This window comes from Rhagoletis pomonella, unplaced genomic scaffold (genome assembly GCF_013731165.1).
Source record: "Rhagoletis pomonella isolate Grant_MI unplaced genomic scaffold, Rhpom_1.0 Rhpom_scaffold_00004, whole genome shotgun sequence".
Classification (NCBI taxonomy): Eukaryota; Metazoa; Arthropoda; class Insecta; order Diptera; family Tephritidae; genus Rhagoletis; species Rhagoletis pomonella.
Window position 1 is genome coordinate 14,921,064 of NW_023458558.1, and position 18,434 is coordinate 14,939,497.

Below are 18,434 nucleotides of genomic sequence, written 5' to 3' on the forward strand. Positions count from 1 at the left end.
TTTTTAGCCGCTTAAAACTTGCACTTTACTAAAATGTTTTAAAGTTGTTAACTACATACTGAAAAAATGTATATAAATTCTGGTTGAAACGCTCGAAATTTAGATTAAAATTTTTGGAACTTTAGCTGGAAAAGCATTGTAAATATTAAAAACGAAACACCATTCATTTTTCCACTTTGACCGACACTGTATGTGACCAAATTGAACACATTAAAAACATGTTGCCTGTTTTTTTACGATATCATTTGAGCTTGAATACTTAAAACTAAGACAAAAATACGAGTATGTACCATTATAACTATGAGCAAAATGTATAAATTGGTACAAAATTTAAATCAGCCAGCATAAAAATTTTTAAATAAATAGCACAAAAAACAAAATATCAACATGCAAGGGATTTTAAATCATGACCATGAAGCAATAAATCATTACAATTTAGAGCGCTCTCTCGAAATCGCTATATGTATATAAAAACAATATTAAAACATTCTACAACCAAACAAAATTTACAATTCTAAAGTGAATTGCGCTGAAGAACACGTTTAGAAAAGTAACTTAAGAAAATTTACGGATTGGGAAAATACCTTAGTTGTGAACTTAACCTTAACTTATTCTTTTCTTGTATTTTGTATGCAGTTTCCGTCACCTTATTCCCCATTTCTATGCTAATAACCTAGACTAAAACAAAACATTGATATTGCTAAAATAATACAGCGCAAATTATCCAGCTATATAAAGTTTTACTTTGGTGATATGAAAATTCCCCAAAGTTACAATCAAAAAATGATTAAAATCCAAATATGTATTTATTTTCTGATCTGAACAATTTTTTTGTGTGAAAGCTTAGTATACAGCTGTCGAGAAAATCTGAAGACATTTTTTTTTTGTTTCTGTTGCTTGATAAAAATACTTTGCTTTTGCTCTAAGTTGTTCTTGAGAAGTGTAAACTGTTTTAAGAAAATTTGATAGAAGAAAATTTCTTTTCAATTTCTTGAACTTTTGTTTCTTTTGAGAACTGTATACTATGCTTTAAGATGAAATTTACCTTTAATCTTCATACCCATTTTTCTGTTCATGGATTTCCTTACATTTAACAAAAATCAATTGTACACAAAAATATCTACAATTTTTTTAATGATTCGCTTTAATTATATTAATTTAATGATCATGAAAAATCACTGCAACAGTTAAAACTGCGGGTTTTAAAAAGAAAAAAATATTTTATATAACCTATAATAGTATTAGAGTAATCAGTTATAAGGATGCACTGGTGACGTCAAGTCCATATTTAATACTATGACAGCAAAAATAGAATACTAATTTAATTGATTTGTTCCTAAACAAAGAGTTAAAGTAAATTATATATAAATAAATTTACATTTTTGTAAGTTTAATGTCATATAAGGTATGTGTGTGTTAATTTGCATATAAGCAAGTGCATGTACAACTTTTTTTCAAAATTTTCTTATGATCACAAAAAATTGTCATATCAATGCAAAACCAACTTTTTAAAACTGACTGGTTTGAACCGAGGCATATTGAATATTTGAACATAAAATTCGGTTACTTCATTAGGTAATAAAAAACGCAAACAGAATTTGACTTATGAAAATATAATGTTAAAATATTACATACATACATATGCAAATGTGCGGAAATGAAAATGGTAAAAAAGGTAAAAAATTATGTATACATGTGAATTGAATTAATTTTTGTTTTCTTTTTTTTTTTTTGTAAATATATTAAGTGCAAAAGAATGGAATAGAAACAATTTTTTCATTGCTTCTTGATGAATTGCTTTGTTTTGTTTGCTTGGAAGTTTAGTTACTGAAAATTCGAATAGCACTATTTTTTATACTAAATATATTAGTTAGGATTTCATTGATTTTTGACACCTAAACTTATTCGCTAGTTGTGCGAATAACACAATTTATATATGTTTACTTATAAGCTAATTTCAATTCGACTGTTTAATGATTTGTTGTTTTGTTCTCCTTCATGTTTGTCCAATACTTGGTTATTTGAAAACCTATTTTTACACTTTAAATAAATAATTTGATTGAAACAAATATAACTAAGCTTTTTGTACTGAAAGCGTTAGTTTTTTTTTTTTTTGTGTTGTTAGTTGCTTTAAGTGTGTGTTGTAACTACGGACACTTGACAATACGGGCATTCCGTCACAGAGCAGGCGCAAGAGTCGCATAGTATAAAATGATTACATGGTTCTAGAGTGACTGTGCGATTATTCTCCTCACATTTCATGCATTTTTTAGCATTCTCCAAATATAATACCTTTTCTACATCTTCTAAATCTGTACGCAATTTGGACTGTGAAAAATTTTTTAATTTTTTAATAGAAGAATAATGCATTGTTGTTTCTATAGAATATTACCTGTAGTTGCTTCAGCTTTTGTATAGATAAATTGCGCAGTTCGGTGGACAAATGAAGTTGCGTTTGTGCCAAATCATAACGTTCTTTCCACTCCATTGCTTCTTGCTTAGCTTTGTCCCGCTGCAACTCAGTCAAATTTAGCTGTGGAAGAGCAAATATCAATGTGTAGTTTACCACCAGAAAGAAAATTACGTGAAACCGTTAGTCGTATAAGCGGAATGGGATAATTACTCGTCACGTAAAAACACATGACATACGTGAACGTACTCTTTATCCCATTCACCTTGGATGACTGACGTATCACGTATTTTTTTTTTGAACGTATGTTACTATTTGAGCCCAGTATTCATGCAATTATATGTAACTATTAGACTGAACTACAAAGGCATGAAATTGTTATAAGTTACTATTGATAAAAAATCAAAGCATCGTTTTCCACCTGTTTTTTTTTCTCATAACATAAAAATGTTAAAGGTAATTTAGTACACCTACAAACATACCTTCCTAGCAGTTTCATCAATTCGATTGGTTAGCTTTAGAATTTGTGAGTTCTTTGTCATTAACTCGGTTGATAAACGATTGACATCTGAGTTGTTTTGATTTTGTAGAGATTGCAACGAAAATGCATTTTTCGTGGTAGTCAAAGTGTTGTCAAATAACATATTGCCCACAGAGCTGCTATTTATGTCATCACGTATTGAGTTTAATTCAGATATTCTGCAACATAAAAACTAAATTAGTTTTAGCTATAGTTAAGCTTACACAGTAAATTACCTAACGGATGGGCTTATTGATAAACCATCTGCGAACCCTGGGGATATGATTCGCGATGGAAAGAACAAACTACTACTATCGTTTTGAGTGGCCGCTGAGAGAGAGTTACTTAATTTATTTGTATTGGAACCGGTATAGTTAAATGCATCTGACACGCTGAATAGATTGCTGTGACTGGTTGGGCTGTATGTGAGCGAGTTGCTTGGAATGTTGACAGAAAATCCGGCAGAATTAAAATCTGTAAAATTTATATGAAATTTATTTAAGTTTTGCATCACATCCAAATTGATAATTTGCGAAAAACTTACACTCACCGTTCATAGAGTTATTTAGAGTGGAGCTAGGAATGTTAATTGGCGCCGAGGAACGTGATAATAAACTTGAGTTAGCCAAACTAGCTGAGAGCGCATTATCGCGAAGTTCATCAATAGGACATGCTGTAAAATTAATAACCGTTAACACAGATTGTGAGGAGTATGTTAATACAATAAGTAAATACTTGATCTCTAAACTAATAATATATCAGTAATTAATCTTACGTTCCACATGTGCAAAAGCGCAGAAAACGCTACGTGGACAGTAACCGGCTTGTTGTACATCATTACATTTAGTTGACTTGTAGATTTCCGGATGAAATTGTTGCTCGGTACGCGTGTGACAATACTGACAATTGTCGCCTGCCTCACAATTACCAGGTTCACCCCATTCCTCGCCGTGCTTAACATTTGGGCATGGAGTAGACCTACAAATAAAATTTAAATGTTTTGGACCGATGTGCATATAGGTATATTAGTACTCTGCTTTCAGCAAACCTCACCTATACTTGAATTTGCGAGGACTTCGTCGTTTATCCTTACTATTGTGATACTGGGGGCAAGCATAGCCTTGCCGGCAAAGACGTGGTGGACGTTTACATGGTTCCGTTTTGTAATTTGTTAAAACATAATTAGTATCCTGCCACTTTGGATCTTCATTCATTAGATTGCGTTCCTTGTCCAACGCATTTTGTGCATTTGTACCGTCGAGTACAAGCTCTGCATTCTGCAATGATTCCAGCTCTTTTATATCGTATACTGGCGGACGTTGATCTTGAATGCCATGTGCAAAAGCGCAATGGTGTCCATTTTTAACGCAATACCCGCGACTGTCCGTGTCATGCACACACATGCAGGTTTTATAGTAACGCAAATGGTAACGACGTTCAGTATCACCAGCGGTGCGATGAAGAAATGGACAGCTGTGTAATATATGTAAATAAAATCATTTTATTAGAGGAAAAATCTATAGATATTCATATTAACTTTGGAATGCCAGTAATGCTTTCGTTTATAACCTAAAACTTAATTAAAGTTGAATAAACATTAGATCAGATTGCATACATACATATTTATTTTTATTTAAACTTTAATGCAAAATTAATTAATCTATTTATTTATTTATTAACATTAGGTTTAAAACCCAAAACTTGTTTGTAAGAAATAAAATAAAAATCTAGCCAAAATGTAAAAAATACGTTTTCTTCAAAATGCCTTGAATCTAGCAGTGGTTAGATGTGATTCATGAATTTATTTGCAAAATTGGATTTCCTCGATTTTTACATAATAATTTTTAATAAAATGTAAATAAACCGACTCCTACACGCGTCTGCCTATGCTCATATTTATTTACATTCGAAAAATGTATCAAATTCGCTTCTCCGGTGTCCGCTACCGCTACCGGAGTGGAAAGTACCGAAATTCCCATAATAAACAGAATTACGAATGAGTGAGACAAACGAAGGAGATTGTACGCGTTTGTGTTACAGAAGTGAAATAGGAGAAAAACATAAACGAATTTGCATCGGAAACACAAAATAGAGCTAAAGCACAACAAAAATAAAACAAAAACAAAGAAGGCAAACATGAAAGCAATTGGTGATAATGACGAAATCAAAGAAAAGAAGCAAATGTTAGGAATCTGTACTTAGCCAAGAGGTGTTGGAAATAATGGAAACGCAATTTCTCGAACTGCCCACAAAGAGGTGGGGAAGAAGGACAATCACGTACGTATGCTGTCTCAGACAAAACACAGGTCACTGGTTGCAAAACAATAGCAACAAGAAAACATACTTACTCATCACCATCAGGACAAATCCCTGTTGTTTCATCATATTTGGTACAATAATTATCTGCACTATAATTAAAAGTGCCATCTCGTTTACGGACAGGACGACGGCGGCGTTGATTTTGGAAATGCCAATTGAAACACACGAACGGTCTATGCTGGTTGCATTTGTGCTGTAGAAAAGACTGACACTGCTCGACGCGAAATTCCTTTAAGTACCTAGAAGACACCACAGTGCACCAAGCATTAAGTAAATATAAACTTCACATTGCATTTCACTAAAAATCACAAATTTTTAAAGTATTTTATTTATTTACGTGTAATGATTTGGTTTTTCTTGTTGTGTAGAAAGCAGCAATTTGCTTGCTTCATTCGCCATTTTGTCACTTTTAAAATGTGCAAAGCGTAGAAAATGAAAATGAAGCGGAACAAAAATCGCCACAAATACGGCTATTCGATTGGTGCTGCCATAATTGCTCTTTTACAAATCCTTCAATTTTCTGAAAAACGTAACGCAACGTATAGAGTCGTAAACATCTGATTGAGTGGTAGTAGAAAAAATAAATAAGAAAATTGCTATTGTAAACAAAAACAAAATATATTATGATCAAGAGGGCCAATACTCGTTCTGCGTCATTTGTGAATTGTAAAAATAACACGTTCACACCGCACATATTTCGGTGTGAATTTTTGACTTTTCACTTCACGATACGCAGAACGGGAATTGATCCCAGGTGCATTTTCAGAATTTCATTATCATAAAGGACCCCAATGCTCAAACTTTTAGTTCCTTTTCCAGATTTAAAAAAAAAGGAGAAGGTTATCAATTCATTGTAGTATTTTGTATGTGTGTTACCGGATAACTTTTGACCACGTATGGTCACATATTAATTATGTAGGGTTAGTTCCGATCATTGAACTATGAAGAATTGTTTATTTATTTTATATAAGAATATTGCATTTTTGTTTCAATAGAATATTACCTGTAGTTGCTTCAGCTTTTGTATTGATAAATTGCGTAGTTCGGTGGACAAATGAAGTTGCGTTTGTGCAAAATCATAACTTTCTCTTCATTCTTGTGTAGCTTTGTCCCTCTGCAACTCAGTCAAATTTAGCTGAGAAAGAGCTAGGTGTAGTTCACCACCAGAAACCTGGGCTCGAATCGTCACACACTATATCGTATTACTCGTCACGTAAAAACACATTTTCCGGATTATGACATACGTGAAAGTACTCCATCCCTTTCGATGGTGGACGTATCACGTAATCAGTGAAAGGATATTACTATTCGAGCCCAGTGTTCATGAAATTATATGCAACTATTAGACTGAACTACGAAGGCGTGAAATTGTTATAAATTATTATTGATAAATAAAGCATTGTATTCCACCTGTTTTTATTTTTTTATACCCGAGCGCACTTGTGCACAAGGACGGATGGTATTGAAAATGGGCGAAATCGGACAATAACCACGCCTACCTCCCATATAACGGTAATTTTCAGAAATACGAAAAGTGCGATATTTTAGTAACTACTGAAGATAATTCACTCAGAATTGATATTTACAATGAGTTTTAGACGAAAAATAAGAATATTAAACAATTTTGGCAAATGGGCGTAGCCACGCCTACTTATGGTTACATGTGTATATCTTGGTAACCGCTGCACCAATTTCTTCCAAACTTGGCACAGTTGTTGGTCCTGCTACAACATACCAAATGGCCGAAATTTAGAAAAATACAAAATCATCGATAAATTAGTAAATATTAAAGCTAATTTATTCAAAATTGATGGTTGCAACAATTTTTTACCAAGAAATACGCTTATGATACAATTTTGGAAAATGGGCGTGGCACCGCCCACTTATGATCACATATATGTATCTCGCTAACCGTTCTAGCAATTTGAACCAAACTCGGTATGGTTATTGTGCTTGCCACATAAAAGCAAAGCGTTGAAAATTATTGAAATCGGACTAAAATTACGACCGCTTTTCATATAACGGTATATTCAGAAATGCTTGAAACTGCAATATTTCGAAATTTAAGGACGCTAATTTACTTAAAATCTATACACCCCGGATTATCGTGTAGCGGTAGCTTTCGGAAAGGTGGAAAACATATATTTAATAATTGCGCCGGGTATTTAATGTTCGGCTCCGCCCGAACTTAGACTTTCTTACTTGTTTATTTTTGATAACATGAAATTACTTCTAAATTTGTGTATGAGCATTGAAGCCGGTTGTGTTTTTTACTTCGTTTTTAAACTTGAATTCTACTGGCAGGATTGAGGATTTATTATCCTTTAGCATTTAGAGATTGTGAAAAATAGCACAAATCCCATTTATTGTTCCCAAAATAAAATTGTAATTGCTCAGGTGTGATAGCGATAGAAGGCATACTCCTTGCTGTTTTTTTACGAAACTTTAAAGATAATCATATGAAACGGTTATGGCAAAAAATTTCAGGACGATTTCCTCAAAACAAATCAAAAAAAAAAATCTGCACCCATTATTTCATACATTAGGGCTGTTCAGGATTTTATGCATATGGTCCTGCATTAGCATATTCGTTGCATTTGTAAATCCACAACAATAAAATGCACACGGTTGCCATGGCAACAAGCTTAAAATTTGCAAATGCAATTCCAACTGCAAATCTTAGACCATTTCCACAACATCCTGAACAGCCCTATGCCATTAGAAAATTCGGCAACAAATTGGAAAGAAAATGAAGATTTTACTACGATTTCCTTGAATTTGTCTACCATTCAGAACACCATGATGAGCAGTTACTTGGCAGTAATTAGATCATTCAATTTTGGCAGTTTAACTTTGCAATTCCAAAAATGTAATCCTTTGCTGCTGTGAAATTCAAGAATCTGTATTTGAACAGCTGTTTTCTAACAGAAAATTGTGACGACCAAAAATTTATCCGGTAAAAACATGCAACTTCGACCTAAATTTTCAATTTTCGCTATCATAATTTCCCCTACGCAAAAATATGTTACGAACTACCATAAACTCGTATGCAAAAATATGTTACGAACTATCATAAATACGTAAACAATCTAAGCTTTTATAGTCTCATGGAATCAGTCGAACTATTGAATGAATACTGTACTGGGCGATGCAGAATCAGCTGATGGCCGGAAACTCCCGTAAAATTTTTCCTCTGGATATGCATTTAGTGGTAAATTATTTAATAGATCCTACTGGATAAAATCTTCCCTAAAATATGGCAAGTAATTATCCTGATATTAGACAGCTGCCGAAATGTGTAAAAGATATATCCAATTCCACAGAGTGCATAAAATATTTACCCGTAAGTTCCATGCGATTATACATATGTATATATGTAAACAAAAGTGTACATTTTTGTTATATTTTACAATTGCAGTCAATTGCAACAAAAGCGAAAACTAGGGATGACTTAGAAGATGTGATCCAACACATTGTAGCTGTAATCGAGTTCGAATGTTCCACAAAAACAAGGACTGGCGGACAAGCTATGGCCAATCAGGTTGTGTTAAATACGGCTTATCGGGCATATTTCCAAATAATGCAGCAGCACAAACTTCCTGACACATACTTAAACACTTTGCCGAAACCGAAGTTGGTGTATTCCGAAGAATGGGGGTTTCAGTTACTGTACGCGTCGTTACTGACAGATTTGAAAGCTCAAACAAAAGAGTCAGCAAAGTTATTAGATGAATGCACCAAGGCATTAGCTGACGCAGTTGACTCAGATTGCAATAGTCTTCTATACATACTGAAAGTACTTAATTTATTGTTGGCGAAATTTCCCACGCTGGAAGCAAACATTCCACTGCAACAAATCTATCATTGCCTGCAAACTAATCAATTCGGTATGCGTGAGGAGTCGATGAATCTTTTTACCAAATGCTGTCGGCAAGCAACTGTTGGATTTGAAAATTTTCAAATTATTTTAGAGTTCTGGCCGTGGACAAATCGTTATAAGTTTTATTTAATTAGCTGTATATTGAAAACGTATAATATAAATGAGTTCCTTGATAGCGCACAGCGATCTATCCAAGAATTCTATGCAGGTGTACGTCTAAGTTTGAGTCATAAAAGCCTCTTACCTGCTAGTCAACATTTAGTAAAGGCGCTAAGTTCACAAAACTCTCAAGAACTGCTTGATATGTCGGCAGATATATTAACTCGCGGCACATCAAAAGAAATCAAGAATTTCAATGCTCACTGGTTTGGTCGAATAGAGCAAAAGGATCGATTATTTGAATATCTGCAAACACGGCCTGAGATAGCGAATTTTCTGGAAAACACAATCGATGGCGCTGTTGATCAGGACTACTTTCGATCAACATTAATTTTTAGTATGTTTTCACGGCAAATATTCCAAGCATCTAAGCTACACTTTTTTAAAATCAGCACTGAACTGATAACAAACTGTTTCCAATTTGAAATAGAAACAAAGATGTTGGTTTTTAAATTTATTGTGGACAATGTGGCTAATTTTGCCATTGAAGATTGCCTGGAATTCACGGCCGCATTTATAAAGAAGCACAAATGCATTGATAACGCACCGTTTCGAAATGAGATTTTAGGAAAAATGCCTGCTATGATTAACTATGTGGCCAAAGCTTTCAGCAAATTGCATGATGCAGAGGGCACAACCACACTTGAGACCAGTATTCAAGCATTTTTCAAACAAATTCACCTGTTAATTGAAACGGACATTGGAAGTGCGTTGTATCAGTCTAAAATATTTTCCTTGCGCTTGCTGGAAATACTACTCAAGTCATTGTACGCAACCCACTTGGAAAAGAATGCGAAAAATTGCTGCATAGCACAGAACAAAAAACTGGGCCAATTTTTGATTGAAAAACAAGTATTTGAGCCTGCCCAATTAACTGAAGCACTTTTCAAACTAATTGATGATCCTCTGGGCTTCGACGACGCATTAGATTTGATTTTGTTACTCTTGCAGCAAATCGATTTCACAAATGCAGCACAGAGTGTTCGCCTATGTAAGGAATTCAGTCGACGTTCTGATGTAGATGAGTGTGTGCTAAGTACACTCTACGCGCGAGTGACGGTCAACTGTTGCAAGTCTACGGGTAATAACGAATCGCTTTTTGAATTGTTAGATTTCGCAACAGAAAATTTGGACAAAGAACTCGTAGGATTTCAAGTAGATCCACTGCTCGTATGTAAGACACGCAATCATTTGTTAGGATACATCAATATCGTAGATGAGATTGTACAAGGCAATGTATATTTAACCGCGGAGCAGCAAGATAAATTACTAGATCTTTTGGAAAAAGTAGTGAATTCAGTTTTGGACTTTTTGAACGTGTGCAAAGCTAATCCCATGCAAGCTGGTATTAACGCAGCAAGCTTTCAAGACATGGACGAAAGTCTGGAAATAGTGGTGCAAAAAAGTGCATACCAAATAACTAATAGCCGAGAACTTCGAAAATTTTTGCTTATGTCATTCTGGCTAACGCTTAAGGTAACTATTATTTAAATTTGATTTGTTTAATATTAAGAGGAGGGAGCGGTTCAAGTAGGTATCGCTAATAAGGCTTATGTAATTTATCAGACTTTCTAAGAGACTTCGCGACGTCCGTTATCTTAGTTTTATTTAGGTGATTTGTTTAGTTAAGTACACAAAACGTAGTCCTGGCATAAGGATTCACCGGTCAAAGTAAACCACTTCCTTTCTCGTTCGGATATAATAATCTCGCCTCACAGACCGATAATGGGTTCTTGGCCTATGAATCTCAGTGTAGCCAGTTTTCTGACAAGATTATTTGCCACTTCATTGCCCATAATTCCACCGTTTCCCGACAAACAAATAAAGCAAACCGAGCTCCTGTATCCGAAGAGTATTACAAGTTGAGAACGGTCCCATATCAGCTTTGAGGTGACATTGTGTGCTTTCAGTGCGAGTCAGGGTGTAGACTAGGAAGGCGCTATTAATGCTCAAGTTTTAGTTCCATGCATCATTCTTCCTCTTTGATCAATCAAGCTTTGACGCATATGTTCATACAAAGAATCCGTTAATTTTAACAATTTGTAATATGTAGGCTGCTTGTGATTTGGCGACGGGAATCGGCATCAGCTATGTAGAAACTAACAGGCATAACAAAAGTGACTTGAACATACTCGGACGCTGCTTGGAGATACATGTAACGGTACTTACGCGCTGTAGACACAAAGGCGCCATTGAAGCGGCAGGTGTGAGCATAGGTGAGTTCCTGTTTGCGCTGACAATTAAGCACTTTAAATTCTATAACAGTGTTCCTTCTCTAGGTAAGCTTACCAGATGTATTACGGCGAACTGCTTGCCGGCTTCAGAAGGTTATCTTTTGCTTTACAAATGTTTGGATCTGTTGTTCGACAACACCAAACAAGTGAGCGTTACACGCCGTGGTGCAGGGTACTCCCTTATGATGTTGCACATTGTTAAAAATGAACAACAGCGTTCCAGGCCTCTGCTAAAGCGTGTAATGGAAAAATGTATACGTCTAATTAATGAGAAACGTTTAAATAACGCTTCTGATGCAGATAATTATGATCGTTTTGAAACCCTATTACTACACTACCTTGGTGTATTGGTACGAGATACGGAATTGCGTGATGCCACCTCACATTATTACAATGAAATGCTATTGGTTGCTTTAAAGCGTATTGAACATCCAGAGTGGACAGAATTCAATGCTGCACTTCAGTTATTTGGCGCACTTATACCGAAAATTGTTGGGCAAACACCAGCAAAAGACCTTGACGATGCAGTTGGAAATGGAAACAATGATATTACATATGATGAAATCATACGGAAACTGCCAACAGCTTGCGACTGTTTACTAAATTATTTTGAAGCCAAATGCAACCAAAGTACACGTACCACAGTGCTATTATTGGGGTTCCTATCGAAAGTAAAACACCTACCAAAACAAACTGAACCTTATGAATGTTCGTTCTTACAACGTATTCGCCAACAAATGTGGCGTTTATTGGCACATCGCTGTGAAAGTGTAAGGAAATTGGCTGCATTGTGTTTTGTACGTGCTCACGACTTTAGCCACGAATTGCCTAGTGCGCTTTTGAGTATTTCTAGCATACTTCATCTCATATCGGACGAAAATTTATTCTTAGGCTTAATTTTTACGCTAGTTGAAGGCGTATTACGTATTCGACATGAAAGTATGCATATTAACGACGCGGAAACAAAGAATTTCATACAGAAATTACAGTCATATTTGGCCAGTTTGGAATTAATACCACAATACAAACCCTACACATTAAGCAAGCTAATGGATTTGTTGTTATTGGTAGGTACTGACTGTCACTCGAAGATTGCGCAACAATTATTGCAAACAACTGTGGAGGAAGACTCAATTGGTTATGATGAATTCCAAGTCAGTGCATCCAAATTTAGCGCTAAGTATAATTAGAAAAATAAAATACTAATAATTATGAACTTAATGATTAGTTAGAGGCTTTAGTTTTAAATTTTATTATTTACTATACAAATTCGTATGTAATTAAGACTAAGTTGAAAATCAATAGGTAAGATAAAATGTCGCAATAAGGCATCGATTTTATTTCTGAAGCTGTTAGAGATAAAACTAAAAAAAAACGAAATTCGAATGCATTTTCTATTGGTTTTTACCCCTTACCAAATTAACTTTAATGTTTACACACATACACTGGAGGCAGAAATAATATAAACGCTTTATTTTAACTGACTTGTTTTTGTTTATTGAATATTTTTTACAAGTCTAATAAACTGCATATATGTACATACATAAATGCGAATTTCAAACTTTGAAAAAATTAGAAAAATTTACCCAAATTTTAAACTTTTTGTTCAGAATTTTTATGTATGCCGTTTTAAAACTCATTAAATTTTAGTGCAAGTTTCAAGTGGCTACAAAATTTTTTTTGCCGCCGCATTTTTTCGATTTTTTTTTTTACAAGTGCAATTTATGAAAACTGGCGTTGAGGAAAATGAAAAATCACAACACCGTCAGCTAAAAAAAGTAATTTTTAGCCACATAAGACTTGCACTTCATCGTACTAAAATTGTATGGACTATAAAACTGCATACCTAAAATTGTTTTAGAAATTCAGCATAAAAAGTTTAAAATTTAGATGAAAGTTTGTTGAACTTTAAAATTTTCGAAATGCGCATTTATATGCAGTTTTGTTATATAATGAGGAACACTTTTATAAAAAACATTAAACATTAAAAAAAAATATATATATATGTAGCCAAAACTGATCTAAATAAGACGTTTCTATAATTTCTGCCGCCAGTGTATGAACTAGCACAATTGTAATGATAACTAAACGATTTACCAGCAAGTATACATATAACATTTAAAACGATACTAATGATATCCAAACATTATTACACAGTGTGTTTGGGGAAAGACCGAGAACTTAAGACATACAATTTAACTAAACTATAAAAAAGGAGTTTTACTATTTGGCTTAAAAATTGACAAATGCTTGTAACCAAATAAAAGTTATTAACATGAATCCCGGAGTAAAATATCACTAATTCAAACAAGTTAAGTCTAGATAATTATTAGCCGCGTCAAATCTAGTTATCCATGAGGCTCATAGCGCCTCCGACACCTGCTAGTAAATCAACTAAATCCTTCGTTGTCTTGCTGCTGCTTTTGCTTTTCTTGCGCTTGTGATTGAGACATTTGTTGCAATGTGCGACTTAGTATGCTGCGCAAAATATGTGGCTTGCAGTACTCCTCTAACCACGGTATGACCCCTGTTGTGAGCTGCTTGAAATTATCCATTGGTATATGCTGGAATGTGTTGAACATTTCATCCATAATTGCCTGGAACTATAAACAGTATGTGTAAGATAAACGAAAATTTGTTAACATGAAGGAATAAGAATGAGACGCGCCATTATTATGCATGGAAGCACCTTCACTTGAAGCGCAGAACCAATACCTAAAAGCTTAAAACAGAGGGCAGCGTTGATCCGGATTAACTCGGACTTAATCCGGATCAACTGCAGTTAATTCCCGAGTTGATCCGGATCAACGCTGCGTCTGTTTATGCTTTAACCCAAGCACTCACTATCTGTTAAGTGATATAATCTATTTTTGCTCTTCTATATTCATTACAACATAATTATAAGAAATACCTGAGTACACGTACTTATGGAAAATTTTTTTATATACTTTAGAATATTCAAAGTTCTTAAATATTTACCACTTGAAATTTTGCTTCGTCGGTCAGACGTGCTTCTTCGGGACCAGGATTAGCTTGCTGATGTTGCAACATATGCTCATAACTATGTTGTATTATGCGTAGTGCAGCGACTTCTTTCTGCAAGGCAGCACCTTCTTCTTCTTGCTTCTTTTTTTGTAAGTTTAGATAGCCAATATAGTCGATTGATTTTTGCAAAATAAGCGCTTTACTCAACTTATAACCCGATGCTGAATCATTTTGTTGGCATGTCGGCACTAACTCTTGAAGGCTATCGTAGCCTTTCTTAATGGCATCCCGACGTTTTTGCTCAGCTTGAGTATGAGCTTCGCGACGTCTTTCTTTATAGCTTAGAGTCGACGATGAAGCATGTGCTGTGCTATTACGTCCATCACCGCTGTCATCGTCCTCATCTGGGTAAATTAACAAAAAATACACATATATGCAGGTATGGAAATGAATTTTACTAGTGGAAAATTTTTAAACCCACCTGTGTTATGAGCTGATGAATTTGGCGTGTGTGTGCTATCATCTCGACTCTCTTGCGTATTTGGGTCTGCATCGTGGTCCATTGCCATGGAGTCGTCGTCTTTCTGGCGCGTATTATTACCTGTTAGTATTACTTGTATAAACCTAAATATTTACAAGTCATAAAAATTTACCAAACTCGCTTTGTGCGGAGCTAAGATTTTCCGCCATTTTTATTAATAAAACACTTTAATTTTAACACTTTACACATCAAATAATCAGCATATAATTCACGTAAGCGAAAAACGCAACGAAAACACGACACCAAACAGTGTTGCCGTGGCCAAATATTTTTTCCTACCAAAAGCAACCAAAACCTACCAAAAATATGTTTTGCACTGCAGTGCAAAGTATGCATAACTGAGCTATAAGAAAATCTAGTGTACTAAAACCTAAATGTGGAATTAGTCCAGAACGTAACCTACCGGAACGTAAACCCGAGTAAGCTGACACGATCTGTCTTACCAGAGCGCCATGTAAATGACAAGTCAACAACGCAGAATTTTTCTGTAGTTGTAGCCCGTGGCGCAGAAATCTGCGGAATTTAGACTTTTCCGTGTCAACTGATTGCTTCCTTCTATAGATGGTTGCCACTTCGTCAGTGTTGCAGATGGTAAACAAGTTATAAGTTCTTATTCGAAATACTTTTTAAATATTTGGAATTTACTATCAAATAAGGTTTTTTGTTGGAAAGTAAGGAGTTTATATTCATGATTCAATAATAAAAAGATTGCTTAGAAGAGTTTTCTTGCTCTCTCTTTACAAAATCGCCTCCCTTATGCAGCGTTTTTGCTGCATTTAAAATGCAATATTTAGCACTCTCGGACGTATTTTTTCGCAGAGCCTTCACGCTATCGCGTTCAACAAATGTACATTTACGCGAGTTTGAAATCGTATGCTTTTTACAAACAGCCGTGTTCCAGTCGCTTATTCAGATCCGTATCTACCACGATCAATTCGCACAGAGAAGATAATGTGCAAACAAACCCTAGTGAAAAGAGAACAAGAAATTTTAAACAAAAAATTCAATACAAAAACTTGAATTGTTTTGTATGTATGTATTCAATTTTTTTGGGTTGTGTATGTATTCATTTGTCAGTGCTGTCAATTGAAATTTCCTCTCACTCTTTTTGGCGCGAGTACATGCGGCTTGTTTTTTATATAAATCCTTAAAGGGCGCTTTGCATTAGTTTATGGTAAAGGAATGAAGACTCTACTCCGCTCTAATTATTATTTATACCTTTTTGAAAAAATAATATTAATCATAATTATTAACGTACTCAAATTTGTTTTAAATTTATGTAGAACTTAACAAATTATATAACATCGGAATCCGTCGATATATCGATGTTTCTCTGGCAATGCTCTTTAGCCGAAATTTTTTTCTCTCTGATGGATCGAAACATCGATGTTACCAACCAAGGCACATTAAACAGGTAGTATCAGTAGAGCAAAAACAACATTTGCGTGTATTTTGTTGTTGCTTCTGGTATCGAAAGTGTCAAAAACTGTTATGAATTTTTTCTTCTAAATCAAAGCGTGCCATGTGAAATACAAAAAATTATAAAAAATAAAAAATTGAAATTGGAAAAAATAAAAATTGATGCAACTTTCTTTCCTAGTAAATTTGTTTGCTTCTCGATGCATTGATCCATCCTTTGCAAGGCCCAGTAATCAGCGGTCGTGCTGCTGAGTTGGGCGAACGTTCCAAAAGCTGCTATTCAATCGCTTGTTTTGCATGAAAAAAGGTTTCACATGCAAATGGATTTTAACAATTCAGAATTTTTGTGAAAAAAAATTAAAAATATTTGACATTTTCGAGACCAAATAATTTGAAAATAAATCAAATCAGCTGCTCTACTGATACTACCTGTTCAATGTACCTTGTTACCAACCAAAATTTGCAACTCCAGTTTTGAAGCATATACCCAGTAAGAACCCTATAAGTTAACTAACTGCCGTCCCTAAATTGGCGCGTCAAGCGGCAAACAACTGTCAAAAAGCCTCATGCCTGTACAATTTGTATGGAGCATCCCACAATAACGCGGCACTAGCGCTGAGTAAATGGAATTTTCATTTTTGACAGGGCGTTACGTGTTAAAGTTGGATGCAGAAGACGCAAAGAAAGAGAAAGGACAAAAAAGTGAAGGAGGAAACGAGAATAAAAACGAGAGGGAATGAGAAAACGTTGAAATTTGCGCCGCGTTGAATTGGGGATGGCGCGCGCTCACCCTCATTAACAATGCAAAATGCAACGCTTAGCTCTCCAATTTAGGGACGACAGTACTGCCAAACGCATAATCATTTCACGTGTGAGCCGTATTGACTTTCTTTTACGTGGAATTCACCATTATATTATCCCATATGTAGTTGTCTCTTTTCAATCAAATATTATTATGCGATTAATAACGTTTTATAAAACCCAAAGAATGGCATATGATGGATGTTGTTAATATTGAAATGTTTTGAGTTTTATTGACAATTTTGTAAGTGTATTGAAAATGCGTTAGGTGGATCTTGCTGGGTACAAACAAAATACTTTTTCCTCTACCTTATTATTTATTAAAAATTACCAGCAAAGGGGTATATTTTTTTATTTGTAATGTTAGAACTATAGGCAATTTTGTACGCGTAAAACAGTTTTTAAAGGACTTTTACCAATATGAAGTATCTATTTTATTTAAAAAGGTTACTTGCAAAAATATGGTGCTATAAAAAACTGAATTATTTTCCATCACTGTCCATTTCATGTATATAGCTGTGTTTCACAACGAAAAATTTTTCAAAATTTTTACTGGATTCTACTGGAAAGCGTTTCTTAACACAAAAAATTTGCAGAAGGGAGCCAAAAAGGGAGCGTAAAAAACGAGAGAGCTGGAAATTTCTGCTGGCGAAATTTGCTGTCATATGTTTAAAAAGCAGCTGTTCAAAACCCGTATGGAAAAAGTTGACAAGTTTATTTTAATTCGTTTTAATAAAACAAAATAAGTGCATCGTTATCAAAACACATTGAAATATTGCAGAATTTTAGTATTTGTACATGCATTTGAATATATGTGTGTGTATATACAGTGATTGCAAATTTTTGCTAATTTTCGTTTCTTTCCTTTTTCTTTCGATCTCTGTGAGGAAAACTACTCTTCACCAATCTGCTGTCATCAGCCATAAAAAGTTAAGAAACGGGCCTTTTAGTACGTTGCTTATGCAACCATGCAATTCACCTGTTTTGTTTCGATAACAAACAGCTGACTTATGAATGACGTTGCCAGTGCGTTTATTTTTATTAAATGTACCGAAATGTATCATACCGTTTCTGCGTTAACAGATTTAACTTTAATTAAAAGAATTTGATACAAATGTTTTTTTAATGGCTCAAAATGTTTTCTGTTTGTCATTTTATTTTAACTG

General features: G+C 34.5%; 3 protein-coding genes across 6 annotated transcripts; 1 reads left to right on the top strand and 2 right to left on the bottom strand.

Moving 5' to 3' along the window:
- Positions 1–2,101: 2,101 nt before the first annotated feature.
- On the bottom strand, positions 2,102–5,715 carry LOC118737090 (RING finger protein unkempt). 2 transcript variants are annotated; one of them, XM_036467368.1, is made up of 9 exons: positions 5,587–5,715; positions 5,279–5,488; positions 3,984–4,403; positions 3,706–3,908; positions 3,481–3,603; positions 3,167–3,404; positions 2,893–3,109; positions 2,393–2,533; positions 2,102–2,328 (listed from the first exon to the last, which is right to left on the bottom strand). In XM_036467368.1, exons 1-9 carry the CDS (start codon positions 5,646–5,648, stop codon positions 2,131–2,133), a joined length of 1,812 nt encoding a protein of 603 aa, XP_036323261.1. In that variant the 5' UTR covers positions 5,649–5,715; the 3' UTR covers positions 2,102–2,130. The 2 variants fall into 2 exon arrangements, with proteins under 2 accessions (XP_036323261.1, XP_036323260.1); XM_036467367.1 differs by having other exon boundaries at positions 3,475–3,603.
- Positions 5,716–8,358: 2,643 nt separating this feature from the next.
- On the top strand, positions 8,359–13,380 carry LOC118737091. Its single transcript, XM_036467369.1, has 4 exons — positions 8,359–8,592; positions 8,668–10,764; positions 11,342–11,504; positions 11,568–13,380. Exons 1-4 carry the CDS (start codon positions 8,506–8,508, stop codon positions 12,710–12,712), a joined length of 3,492 nt encoding a protein of 1,163 aa, XP_036323262.1. The 5' UTR covers positions 8,359–8,505; the 3' UTR covers positions 12,713–13,380.
- Positions 13,381–13,509: 129 nt separating this feature from the next.
- Positions 13,510–15,298, bottom strand: LOC118737092 (max-like protein X). 3 transcript variants are annotated; one of them, XM_036467370.1, is made up of 4 exons: positions 15,161–15,298; positions 14,989–15,108; positions 14,502–14,911; positions 13,510–14,125 (listed from the first exon to the last, which is right to left on the bottom strand). In XM_036467370.1, the coding sequence occupies exons 1-4, from the start codon at positions 15,195–15,197 to the stop codon at positions 13,913–13,915; spliced, it is 780 nt and encodes a 259-aa protein (XP_036323263.1). In that variant the 5' UTR covers positions 15,198–15,298; the 3' UTR covers positions 13,510–13,912. The 3 variants fall into 3 exon arrangements, with proteins under 3 accessions (XP_036323263.1, XP_036323264.1, XP_036323265.1); XM_036467371.1 differs by having other exon boundaries at positions 13,513–14,125; positions 14,989–15,087; positions 15,161–15,297; XM_036467372.1 differs by having other exon boundaries at positions 13,514–14,125; positions 14,989–15,091; positions 15,161–15,281.
- Positions 15,299–18,434: the final 3,136 nt, after the last annotated feature.